The 13,292-nt window shown below is 36.8% G+C and overlaps 3 protein-coding genes across 3 annotated transcripts; 1 reads left to right on the top strand and 2 right to left on the bottom strand.

Annotated features, from left to right (window-relative positions):
- Window positions 1-1,838: 1,838 nt before the first annotated feature.
- On the bottom strand, window positions 1,839-3,045 carry LOC120770079. Its single transcript, XM_040097221.1, has 2 exons — window positions 2,341-3,045; window positions 1,839-1,847 (listed from the first exon to the last, which is right to left on the bottom strand). Exons 1-2 carry the CDS (start codon window positions 3,043-3,045, stop codon window positions 1,839-1,841), a joined length of 714 nt encoding a protein of 237 aa, XP_039953155.1.
- Window positions 3,046-5,429: 2,384 nt separating this feature from the next.
- Window positions 5,430-8,045, bottom strand: LOC120772020 (dnaJ homolog subfamily C member 11). Its single transcript, XM_040100385.1, has 6 exons — window positions 7,818-8,045; window positions 7,162-7,738; window positions 6,802-7,099; window positions 6,346-6,462; window positions 5,854-6,277; window positions 5,430-5,794 (listed from the first exon to the last, which is right to left on the bottom strand). The coding sequence occupies exons 1-6, from the start codon at window positions 7,887-7,889 to the stop codon at window positions 5,654-5,656; spliced, it is 1,629 nt and encodes a 542-aa protein (XP_039956319.1). The 5' UTR covers window positions 7,890-8,045; the 3' UTR covers window positions 5,430-5,653.
- Window positions 8,046-8,498: 453 nt separating this feature from the next.
- Window positions 8,499-12,163, top strand: LOC120770990 (heat shock 70 kDa protein cognate 5). The gene is made up of 6 exons (XM_040098737.1): window positions 8,499-8,692; window positions 8,863-8,909; window positions 9,768-10,346; window positions 10,411-11,515; window positions 11,579-11,719; window positions 11,784-12,163. The coding sequence occupies exons 1-6, from the start codon at window positions 8,612-8,614 to the stop codon at window positions 11,868-11,870; spliced, it is 2,040 nt and encodes a 679-aa protein (XP_039954671.1). The 5' UTR covers window positions 8,499-8,611; the 3' UTR covers window positions 11,871-12,163.
- Window positions 12,164-13,292: the final 1,129 nt, after the last annotated feature.

Genomic DNA, 13,292 nt, shown 5'->3' on the forward strand with positions numbered 1-13,292 from the left:
CCTGTTTGAACTAAATTCTGTGTGTTACATTATACTGATTCCTACAAGGTGCTTTCCAAAGCAAATAGGACTTTTTGAATCTAGCGCCCTCTGGTGGCGTCGTTTATATGTCGACTGGTGCGTTAGGTAAAACTTGTATTGGTAAAACTTTTACTGAAACGATTCAATTGATGAAACAATTTTATGGCGATGATTGCCTATCCCGTAGCAGAGTGGACGAGTGGTTTCAACGTTTTGTGGTCATGAGGACATAAATGACGATCAACATGTGGGCCAATCAAAATCCGTGATCACCGGAAATTCCAACGAAACTGTGCGTGAATTCATCAAAAATCAGGCAAAGTCATCATTGAAATTCATGGAAATGGAATTGAACATCTCCACAACATCGATTTATCGCATTTTTACCGAACATTTGGGCTTACGAAAGGAGCGTGCACGGTTTGTTTCGCACAAATTGACTGACGACCAAAAATTGCTCAGAATCCAACATTCGAAGGACGGTTATTTGACCAAAAATCACATTTTAACCATTAACCACTCCCCGTATTCACCTGATATGGCACCGAGCGACTTCTTCCTTTTCGGAAAAATGCATTTGCCCATGAAAGGAAAGCTTTATGCAGACGTAGAGGCCATTCAAAAGGCTTGCACCGGCATACTGGCGGCCATATCGGCCAACGAGCTAAAACACTCGTTCGACATGCTTTTGGACCGTGCAATAAGCTGTATTGAAGCAGAAGGAGACTACTATGAATAAAATAAATTGATTTTGCCGAAAAAACCATTTGTTCTGTTTTCTTTTTTAACCAAAGTAAACAGTACTTAAAAAAAAAAAACAGAACAAATGGTTTTTTCGGCAAAATCAATTTATTTTATGTGCAAAATCAAACTAAAACAACAAACGCAATTTTAAATTCCATATGATTCTTTCACTTTACAGTATTCAAATCGAGCAACAATGAATATATCGGGATAAAACTTTGCACAAGTAGTGATTTTTAGGAATACTATCTTAAGTCTAAACATTTTCAAAACCCATACACCGAAGATGTGGACCCCAGTCCCTAGGTCTGACTTTTTACCCAAAATGTCGGTCAAAGTCTGATATTTTTATTAAAATTCAGAGAGAATATTTTTCCTATAATATTATACCCTTGTGCCAAAAATGGGTGTAGGTAGGTAGGAGTAGGTAGGTAGGAGTGCGGCCCTATCGGGCTCAATTAACACTTGATGTGCCATTTGGATGAAAATGGGTGTACAGTCAAATTTCTCATAACCGGACACCCACCTTTGCAGTTTTTTTTATCCAGCAATATGAGTTGCCAACATTTGGGGACGTGGTAAAAACTTGTGTTTAAAATGTATCCTTAGGGCCATAGAAAAAAAAGCAAAATTTTAATTTGTTTATTTTTATATTTTACAAAATATTTGTATTTACGAAAGGCTAACAGATATACAGTGAAATCTTTAACAACCGGACACTGACGGTTTCACAATTTTTATCCGCTTATAGGAGTGATTGAATACAAATTATACTAAAATATATACACACGCTTTTTCTCAAAGAATGAGTAATTTATATATTTCATTTTTATTGTGAAATGTATCAAAGTTAATTAATTGTTTGCAAAATGAAAAAAGTTTTAAATTCATTTAAAATTAATATTTCACAAACTGATACCTTTTTTAATTTTTTGCATTATGTACATGATGAGGACTACTTATAATTCCAAAAATTAAACTTGTAGTATACTAGAAGCGACAAAAATGAAATTCAGTACATATTGCGCTGTCAATTAACTTTTTGCAAAATGCAAACACAATTCGAAGAAAACCTAAGGTACCTAAAAAGGTACAGGATTTGTCCGGAAAGTAATAGGAATAATTTTCTTCCGCCGCGACTGTACTTCGAAGCATGTCTTCCCAAAGTCCCAGCAGCCTGAATAGCTCCAGGAGTTTGCCGGGCGCTACTGAGGTGATGTGATCCCTGCTGATATAAATGGAATCCAGGGCCTTAAGCGTTTTTCCACAGATTGCTGTGCAATCCAGGATTAGGTGTGCTGGTGTTTCCTGTTCCAGGTCGCAGGACCGGCAGTTAGCACAGGAGACTATGCCCATGTTGGACAGGTGTTTCCTGAGCCTGCAGTGCCCTGTGTAAATCGCGAAGAGGAGACGGAATTTGTCACGGTGGAGGCGAATTAGTTCCTTAAACCTGGAGAGGTTGTACCCTCCCAGGAGCTGCTTGGCGTGGCGCATACTTGATAGTGGTTGCCAATGCCGTTCTATCTCCACTCTCTCCTCCGTGGGGAGCAGCTCCTTAAAAGTTTGGGATCCTACCGCTATGTATGGTTCTGGTCCCATCACCTTGGACGCTGCCGCAGCGCGGGCCAGTTCGTCGGCCTTCTCGTTTCCTTCTATTCCCTTGTGCCCTGGCACCCAAATTAGGTGCACCCGGTTGCACAAGGACAGGCGGTTTGGCCTTTCTATGCATTCCTCGACTAAAAGTGATTTGGTCTCATATGATGAGATCGTCTTTAGTGCCGCTTGACTATCACTGAGAATAGCTATGCGTTGGTTGCGATAGCTGCGGCTGAGGTTGACTTCAGCGCACTGACATATGGCAAAAACTTCAGCCTGGAAGATACTTGGGAAGTATCCCATTGGTATGGACAGCTTAGTACGCGGTGCCGCAATACCTGCCCCAATACCCTCCGGTGTTTTTGAGCCATCAGTGTACCATTGAATGGTACTGTCTTCCAGCAGCCTTTCCAGCGTGGAATCGCTCCACTCCGTCTTGCTGCCTAGCGTAACTTTGAAATTCTTTTTGAGGTTTATTTTCTTCGTGGTACCGTCCTTTGGGAGGAGGGCTAGCGGTGTGCTTTCCGCTAGTACGTCCATCTGCCTAGAGGATATTATCTTCCCTCTTCCGCAGCCTTCTGCTGACATTAGCAGCATGGTGTGTTTTGCTGCTTGTTTTATCACCTGATGCAGCGGTGTGAGCTCCAGTATGACTTCCAGTGCCACCGTGGGGCATGTGCGCATTGCCCCCGAAGCACAGACACAGACAAATCTTTGCAGCTTTGACAGTCTCCGGATCCAACGGCTCCATGGGTGACAATAGGCCTTACTATCATAGTATACAACCATCTAATGATACTTGGCTTGCATCCCCATGATCTGCCGGCCAGGCGTCTGCATACCATAAGTACTCTAGTTGCTTTGGACAGCGTTAAGTCCAAATGTCTACTCCACCGTAATGATGAGTCTAAAGTAAGGCCAAGGAATTTGACCTCCTTTGACATTTCCACCTCTGTGCCTCCTATTGTTAGGGACCTCAGGCCCGGAAGAGATATCCGCTTAGTGAATGGGATCACGGTAGTTTTCACTGCGTTGGTATTGAGCCAAGCCGTGTTGCACCATCCTTTCGCCAGGTTTAAGCCCCTTTGAACAATGTCGCAGAGAGTGTTCTCAAATCTGCCTCTCGCCATTATGACAATGTCGTCCGCGTACCCTTGACAGCGGATTCCATTGCAGGTAAGCAGCTCGAAGAGTTCATCTACTACCAAGCTTCATAGCAGAGGGGATAGTACTCCACCCTGTGTTCCAGATGAAGGTCCTAGTGGAAAGTAGAGGAATGTATAGGAAGGCTGAACCCCCTATCAATGTGCAACTGATACCCCTAATCTGAGTGCCGCGGCATAAAAGGGTAGCCGGCAATAACCCACTCTGCGGCAGCGTCCAAGATGACGGGGCCAAAACCATGCATCGCAGTGGGGTCTTACACACGTAGGGAGAGAACAGCACTGGCAGCTAGGAGGGTACAACCTCGCAAGGTTTAAGGAGAAATGAAAGTCACAATCACTCCCCTTATAAAACAGAGAAAAGAAATGCCCCTTATGAGCCAGTATTGGAATCGGACAATGGGCGGTGTCATACCATTTCCAAGTGAAATCTGACATATCTGAAATTAGTCAAGTAAATTTCAACCATATTTGGACCATGACATTATTTTAACATTCGCATGTTATGCAAAATCCGACAACAAGAACGCCTACTTCCCATTATTATAAAAGGTTGATTAACGCAATAACACATATGTAAATAGATTATTTAAACCACTTGGGTTGATTGGGTCCAAAACTGATGTGCGATTCACGATCACCCACATCCATTGGAACTTCCCTACTCCAAAGTTTTTTAATTAATATTTGTTTAACACATTTAGCGCCATATGCGGCACCAGTGCACACGCAACCGTAATGTCTTTAAACGTGAATGTGACATAGCGCACACGATTTACATACATTGGGTTTATATATCAGGAATGAATCTGTGGACCCAGGAGGACGTGAAATTGTGTCATACCCATAATGCGTCAGGAGCGGTCAAAATATAGGGCTAATTGGTTCAATGAGAACAGGTGGATGGTTTTTTGTAAAAGTATTTTTTTCCTTTTATATTGAAGTAAACAATTTTTTACCATACAAAAACAATGATAACATTCAAATCTGGCTCTTCATCACAACTACTAGAAGGAATGTAATCCTTGTCTCTATCAGCATCATCAACGTCCTCTGAGACACAGAAATCTGACTCTCTTCGATCAGTCAGTTCGATCAGCATTCAAAGTTTCATTTATCTTTTTATCACTAAGTTTTTTCCTTGACATTTTTTATTTTTTTTTTCAAATAAGCTGAATTAATTCGTATAAAGCAATACAGAAATAAAAAAATGTTAAATGTGCACATGTGATCACGCGGCCCGAGAAAATAAAATTACTTACAACAATAAATGGATATAAACAGAATGTTATCAGTAAAAAAATATTTTGACCCGAACGAGTAAATTGCGATTTTGGGGCTTGGCGCGAGATGTGTGAATTAAGAAATCGTTTTGGCTTTTGCTAAAAAGATCAAGGAACATTTCAGCGTTTCTGACGCTGCTGCCATTCTTTAAAATTGTGCGAGTTGACAGTCCTTGGCCGGTTTACTTAGACCTAATTATCGTGAGAACGGAAATATTAACACTATTTGTAAGCGGTGAATTAAAACCTAAATGAATGAAAAGGAGCAAACAGCTTAAAGAATTCAATTTTGCTCAAAAAGTGTATTTTTAGGGATAGTTAATTTTATCGACCCTTGTGTTCACAATATTTTCTTTTAGTCTCTAAAATTTATTTTTATTGCTGCCAATTAGGACTTGTTTGATCTAGAAAAATCTATCTATATCACTATTGCACAGAGCATTGCTTTTTCGTCATGGGTTGTTATGTGATAAAGCTCCCTATTTTGTACAAAACTTAAATGTACATATGTACAACATACATTAATAAACGAACATTTTATTAGTTTTTGCCCATTGTTATTATATTTAATTTATTCAAACACTATATGAATCTAATGCGGCTGAATACTAAACGACATACATACACATAAAAAGGGCTTTTCAAGCGAAGTAAATGCTTGTTTTTAATTTGTTTTATATTTGCTTCCCGAAGACAGTGTAAGTTCTTTGAAGTTGTACATCACATAAAAACAATTTTTTTTATATTATTTTTAATGTTTTTTGTTTATAAAAATCACATATTTTCCAAATAGTGCGTAATATACAAGGGAGTACAACAATTTATATATTTTTTAATAAAATTGTATCAGTTATTGCTACTTAGAGGAAGTCTTACTGAATCCATGTCCTTAAATATAACAACGTTGTCTTGATTTCTAAACATGTACTCGATTTTTAAAATTTTGTCTTCACCAATACATGGATCGTAAAATCCGGGCAATTCACTCTAGAAAAAAAATTTTGTATTTTCATAAAAACATCACAATATCAATAATTTATAGTTACCTTCGATGACTGATATAGAATTAATGTACCATCCTTTACAAGGCACTGTAGTGGTATGGTTACATCTACCGAAGCATTGTTCTGAAAATTGCTACTACTCTCTTCCAGTTGTCCATAAGTAGCACTTGTTATTATTAGGCCACCTCTACTGCTTTCTTCCGAAACTATACGCTCATAGGTATGCTGCATTAACTCGATAGCGGAACGTGCCTCTTGTCGCTGTCTAGTCAATCGTTGTTCGTTACTTCGTTTCGCTTTCTCGATGTCTGCATTTTTTTGATCTAAGCGCATTGGATCCAGTATAGACTTTTTTATAAAGAACCACATCAATACTGGCGTAACTGTAGCATAAAATACAGCGGCTGGAACAATCTCTTCGCTCAAGTGTATTGGAAATATATATGATTGATTAGAGCGCACTATTCTGAATTCATTATAGTTATTATTTTTGAGGTTATCAAACATAGATATGTGCGTAGTACTTGTACATACTTGAATTTAAGCATTACTCCTGATGGAATACCCAGCGACACAGCTGCAAACACGGAACTATATTTGGATATTTTTTTCTCAGCCCCATATTCTGCTAGAAAACCAAATGTACCCAACCTAAAGTATTAAAAAAATATATTTAAAAGTATCAAAAATATTTTCAAGTCATTTATAATAAAAATTTCTAAAACTGATCCTTTTAAAGACAAATTCGTATATATATATATGTATGTATAGCTGGAAATTACGGAAATTCATATGGTTATCTCCACTAGTAGCATGTGCATTTCGAATTCCAATACAGTGTTTCTCTTGCCTTATTTCCATTGCGATATCTCCCTATTTTTTTATACACTTCTTAAATGATTTTCAAAGGTGACCATTCGGCAAAAGAGAACTTCTCATTTTTGAATAATACTTTTAAATATTCACCGCGTAAAGTGAATTTATACTTACTTTGCAGCTAATTTAAGCTTAAGCTCGTTTTCTATCATCTTTCGGGTATATGCCGCACTCAAGTATATATGAGGGAAACCAATGACAAATGATGTTGTCCAAGCGTGTTTTTCAGTGCTACTATCAATTTGAGTAGTCATTGAAGACTGATTGCTTACGTTAAGAGTTAAGGAACCCATTGTATGTTTGTCTAACTGTACTGCCAGAGTTGAGAATACAGCAGGAATGACACGACCGTCACGAAAATTCATTGATGTACCCCCATTCACAGTTACAACCGAAGAGAGGGTTCGTCCACCTGGTTTACGTAAAGTTTTATCATTATCAATGTAAAAACAAATAAAACAATTCGAAACAAACCTTTAAACCCTAAAAGAGGGCCATTACCAGCACCAACATCTATTTGTAGCCAGCCTTTATTAACTAATCTTCGACCACAGAGAATGAAGTTTCCGTTTCCATTACCATTGGATGAATAAAGGTTACCGCCAAGTGTTAGTGTGTCTTTACGGTTTATTGGTGCTTCAATCGATTGTGAAATACTCATAGAAGAAACTTCAATACGGGGAAGCTGCGTCTCATCATATGGAGTAAATATCTCGGTGGCATTAACATTAACGGTAATATTACCCCGAGGATTAGTGCGTTGTTGTAGCTTTCGTTCTTCAGCCGCTTGTGCTAATCTTTCGTACTCTTCCCGTATTTCCGCAGGAGTTTTAGTGCGATGTACCAATTCCCATCCAACCGTTTGTAAGCCTTTTTGGCCAACACAGTCATATATAGCTCGTTTATGAGGATCCGATAATACCTCATAGGCTCGTTTTGTCCTATTAAACAACTGCTCTGCTTTTTGTTTACTCTCAACGTCTACATGTTTATCGGGATGATAAATTCGGCTCAACTTCCTGTATGCGGCATTTATTTGTTCACCCGTCGCCTTTAAAATGAAACATTATGCATAAATACCGGCTCATAGGACAACCAGCTGATTACTTGCTAAACAACTTAGGACTTACGTCTCGCGGAAGATTTAAAAACGTGTAGTAGTTCTCTTCCAGCTCATTGTCAGTCTCTGCGTCAACTGACATTGTGATTTAAGGAAATATCACTGAGCAATATTTTTTTATTTAATAATAATTTTGAATTTAGGCCGAATCAAAAACCATTACAATACATATAACCTATAAAACTTTTTCGTAACAACCCTCAGTGCCAATACAATAAATGCAAGGATTATTTCGTTGTACTTCAGTTCGGAATGTCAATAGAGAAACAAAACGGGTGATAAATATAGGTCCAGAATTATGTAATAAATATTGTCCCAAATATGGATCAGTACAGAGTGCTCAAAGTAATTTATACAAAATTTAAAATTTTTTAGTTAAATCTAAGTTCTGTCATGAAAGTACATCAAATATTATTACAATTGTAAGCCAAATATATTTTAGCACATCGATAAACATTTGCTGTCCATTGCACAGATTTTATAATTGCTTGATGTATACATACTTACTACTATTAAATTAGTATTATATTAGACACTTTCTATTAATCCAAAGAATAAGTTAATCATAATTCAAAAATTACTTATTTATATTTTAGCTAACACTCTGCACTCCTTATTAGTATATGCTTACTGTTGTATTTCCGAACACCTTAGTCAGTCTGTGATTCCAATTGTTATTTGTTGAACAGTGAAAAACGTGTTGGTGTTCTTTTTCTAATTCACACGCGATTGTGAAGTTCGAGAAATTTTCTAAAATCGAGAAAATCCTGAAAGAATTTAATTTAGGTTTAAAACTATTAGAAAATGTTGAGAATACCGAAGTTCGTGCCACGATTGATTGGTCAGCGATTCGCGGCTGCTGATTATGGAAAAATCTTGTCTAAGGTAATTTTAAAACTTTTCGTGGTAGCAATGTGAGCTTTGTTCCATATTGCTCTCCGGCATTTTACATAATAATGTATCACCAACGAATTGCGTGAAAAACTTAAGGAAATGTATATATCACATTATTATTAATATATATAATTAATTATGTTATCTTGAATATATTTCAGAACACTGTGGTAGTAGAAAATGGATCCGCTACGCAATTTCGCCATAAGTAAGTGGACAATACGATTTCGTAAAATAATTTATCAGATATTCTTTTTATAAAATAAAAAATCCTTGTCTTAAATAGATTCATAAAAACGTAGTATATTACGTATTAATAATTACTACGAAAAAGTATTTGTTTAATCATTCTAGAAGGAATTGCGTCATGCTTTACATGGTTTGATAAAGCTTTCACTGTACATAACGTATTTGTAGTACTAAATTATATTTTTCTGACTTGAAATTAATTTAGGAAATAAGGGTATTTGCAGTACATTTACCAGATACCTTTTGTAAGTTGAGTTATGCAAAAACATATGACTTTTATCAATAAATTACTACCAGTTAGTTCGATGTGGTATTGAACTGTATTGCTGTTATTTGTGTTTGCAAATTCTATCTACTAATTATGCACGTTCAAAAATTGTTACCCTTTAGAAAAAATTAAATATTTCAAGTACTTTAAAATGTGCACCACATGACAAGATCACGTGTCTTCATTGTTTCTAGGACCATTAGCTCCACGTACCGGCATAAAATAAGATTCATCTATATAATTAATTATTACAGCTTTCAACTGCTATATGTAAATTTAAGTGCGGTATTTGACTATTTGTGTATCGATTTAAATTGTTACGAATGTTTTAAAAATGGGGAAACTATTGTTTCTCTTTTCTGGAAGATACATCAATTTTCACATCGTCAAATGTTCTATGTATGTACATACATCTGATAATTTACTTTTGATTATTCATTGAATAATTATATTTTTCTACTTTTGAAGAATAGAAAAAAAATATATTTTCTCTAAATGTGTACTTTTTTATGTACATATTAAATAATCCGACCCATTTTTTTTTTATAGATCTGGCGAAGTTAAAGGAGCAGTCATCGGTATAGATTTGGGTACTACAAATTCTTGCGTGGCTGTAATGGAAGGTAAACAAGCAAAGGTTATTGAAAATGCTGAGGGCGCACGTACCACACCCTCTCATGTTGCCTTTACCAAGGACGGTGAACGTTTGGTTGGTATGCCAGCGAAACGCCAGGCGGTTACAAACTCCGCTAACACTTTTTATGCGACAAAGCGTTTGATTGGACGTCGTTTTGATGATCCTGAAATTAAGAAAGATTTAAAAAATTTGTCCTACAAAGTTGTGAAGGCCTCGAACGGAGACGCTTGGGTTTCCTCAACCGACGGCAAAGTGTACTCTCCTTCTCAAATTGGAGCTTTCATTTTGATGAAAATGAAAGAAACTGCTGAAGCATATCTCAATACACCAGTGAAAAACGCTGTCGTTACTGTACCTGCCTATTTCAACGATTCACAACGTCAAGCCACTAAAGATGCTGGCCAAATTGCTGGCTTAAATGTGTTACGTGTCATCAACGAACCTACCGCTGCAGCCTTGGCTTATGGAATGGACAAAACCGATGACAAGATGTAATAATTAAAAAATCCTTAAATTTTTGTTTCAATTTGACGTTATTTATCGTATTGTTTTCAGTATTGCCGTTTACGATTTAGGTGGTGGTACTTTCGATATATCGATCCTGGAAATCCAGAAAGGTGTATTTGAAGTAAAGTCAACCAACGGTGATACTCTCCTCGGTGGTGAAGACTTCGATAATACAATTGTTAACTACTTGGTTGCTGAATTCAAAAAGGATACAGGTATCGATATTACCAAGGATAACATAGCTATGCAACGCTTAAAGGAAGCAGCTGAGAAGGCTAAATGTGAATTATCTTCTTCACAACAGACAGATATTAATTTGCCCTACCTAACTATGGATGCTTCCGGGCCACAACATATGAATTTAAAAATGACTCGGGCTAAACTTGAAAGTCTGGTTGGTGATTTAATAAAACGTACAATTCAGCCCTGTCAAAAGGCACTCTCAGATGCTGAGGTGTCTAAGACAGAAATCGGTGAAGTTCTTTTGGTCGGTGGTATGACGAGAATGCCTAAGGTTCAACAAACTGTACAAGACTTGTTCGGTAGACAACCATCACGTGCTGTCAATCCTGATGAAGCTGTAGCGGTAGGCGCTGCAGTGCAAGGTGGAGTACTTGCTGGAGATGTTACCGATGTCTTGTTGCTCGACGTTACGCCTTTATCCCTGGGCATTGAAACATTGGGTGGAGTATTTACTCGATTAATATCTCGCAATACGACAATCCCGACTAAGAAATCTCAAGTATTCTCGACGGCTGCTGATGGTCAGACTCAAGTGGAAATCAAAGTGCATCAAGGCGAGCGCGAAATGGCAGCTGATAACAAATTGCTTGGTTCGTTCACATTGGTAGGCATTCCACCCGCACCACGTGGTGTACCCCAAATCGAGGTGGTGTTCGACATTGATGCTAACGGTATTGTTCATGTATCTGCCAAAGACAAGGGTACCGGTAAAGAGCAACAAATCGTCATTCAATCCGGTGGTGGTTTAAGCAAGGACGAAATTGAAAATATGATTAAAAAAGCTGAGGAGTATGCTGCTTCTGACAAAAAGAAACGTGAGCTAATTGAATTAGTAAACCAAGGCGAGAGCATTGTCCACGACACAGAAACCAAAATGGAAGAATTCAAGAGCCAATTGCCAGCTGAAGAGGTAAAGTTATATGTGAATTTTTAGAAAAAAAATCACTCTAATCTAATTTAAACGTACCTTTAGTGTGAAAAACTTAAGAAGGAAATCGCAGATTTGCGCACTCTTTTGGCAAACAAGGACACAGCTGAACCAGAGGAAGTTCGAAAAGCCACAAGTCAATTGCAGCAATCGTCTCTGAAACTTTTTGAAATGGCTTACAAAAAGGTAGTAATATATTTATATTATTTAAATCGAGACATACACACTAACAAGATCTAATTTTTAACAGATGTCAGCGGAACGCGAAAGTAACGCTAGTGGAAGCAGCAGTTCTGAACAAACTAATTCCGAAGAGAAAAAGGAAGGAAAGAATTAGAGTGTCTGCTTTAATTGATTAATACTAGTGTTTAAATTAAATTGCGTAAATGTTATTATAGTTGAATAATTTCAAGTGTCCATTCTACGTTCGAAACAGCCGATATATTAAAGCTCATGCGATTATACTGATCCATAAATATTTTATTGTTTATTATGGCATCTTAAAATCAAATGAGTGCATCTAGAAGTTGCTATGCAATAAGATGTGTCCACAAGTTTATTTGTATGTGGTTCTTGTTTATTTGATAAAATAGGGTAGTTTCTAAAAACCTAGAATAAAGAAGAGGAGAATAACATCTAATGAATATTCGCATAAAAACGAATAAACTGAAATGGGTTATTTTTAAGCAGTTGATTGTTAGTGATTTACTTTTTGTAAAACGTAAAATTATTTTTATTTCCTTGTGAACTACATTTAATATGAAAACATACATGTATGTATTAATAATAATTAAATATAAATAGTCTACAAAATCAATTGAACTTATTTAATACTCCTTTTATCAATTGCTGATTCACCCAGATGAATTCAAGTAAAAGCAAATCAAATTCAGAGCACTCCACTATTAAATTTTATAAAGTTTCGTCGATAGCCTAAAAACAATTGGCAAAAGGCTTTTAATTCACAATGTCAATATCAGCCATTTTGCTTTTATGCTTTTTATGAGTTAAAAATAATTTTTAACTCATAATATCAAAATCACTTGGTGTTTTGTTTTTCTCATGAAATTTCTGTTCTGTTAGATATTGATGGTTTTCTGTTATTTGTAATCTGTTCATATTTTCATTGGTTTAAATCTTTTAAAAACATATTTTTGGAATAGCTGATTTTGACATAATGGACCCAATTGCAGTTTTTTGAATCATGGATTCCATCCAATGAAAATGCGTCTGTGGAGGTCTAACGAGTGGTATTTCTTCAATCTTTTACGTTGTAAACTGATGTCCAGCAGTTAAATCGCAAATATGTACGGAACGGAAAAGGTAACGTCTGCTAAATTCTTCGATTGTTTCCTTTACTGTAAACAACTTTATATCCCGGTGGAGGACATCGTTTCTCACATGGAAAGAGCCCCCCACAATGGTTCGCAGAACTTTATTTTTAAAAGTCTGAATTACTTTTAAATTTGAATTCGCTGCACTACCCCAGATTTGAATGGCATACGTCTAGATCGGCCTAAATATTACCTTATAAATCAGCAACTTATTCTTCAGACTGAGGCGGGATCTTGTCCTAAGGAGCCAGTATAGCTGTGTCAACTTTAATCTTAGCTGAGTTGTTTTTTTACGTGATTTATCCAGGTGCGCCTCTTATCAATTGTAATCCCCAAATATTTTACACTTGTGTTCTTTGGTAACAACATACCATATACCATATAAAGCCATTTGAGTGCAATTTTTGTGCTTGAGGGTATATACT

This window comes from Bactrocera tryoni, chromosome 3, assembly GCF_016617805.1.
Source record: "Bactrocera tryoni isolate S06 chromosome 3, CSIRO_BtryS06_freeze2, whole genome shotgun sequence".
Classification (NCBI taxonomy): Eukaryota; Metazoa; Arthropoda; class Insecta; order Diptera; family Tephritidae; genus Bactrocera; species Bactrocera tryoni.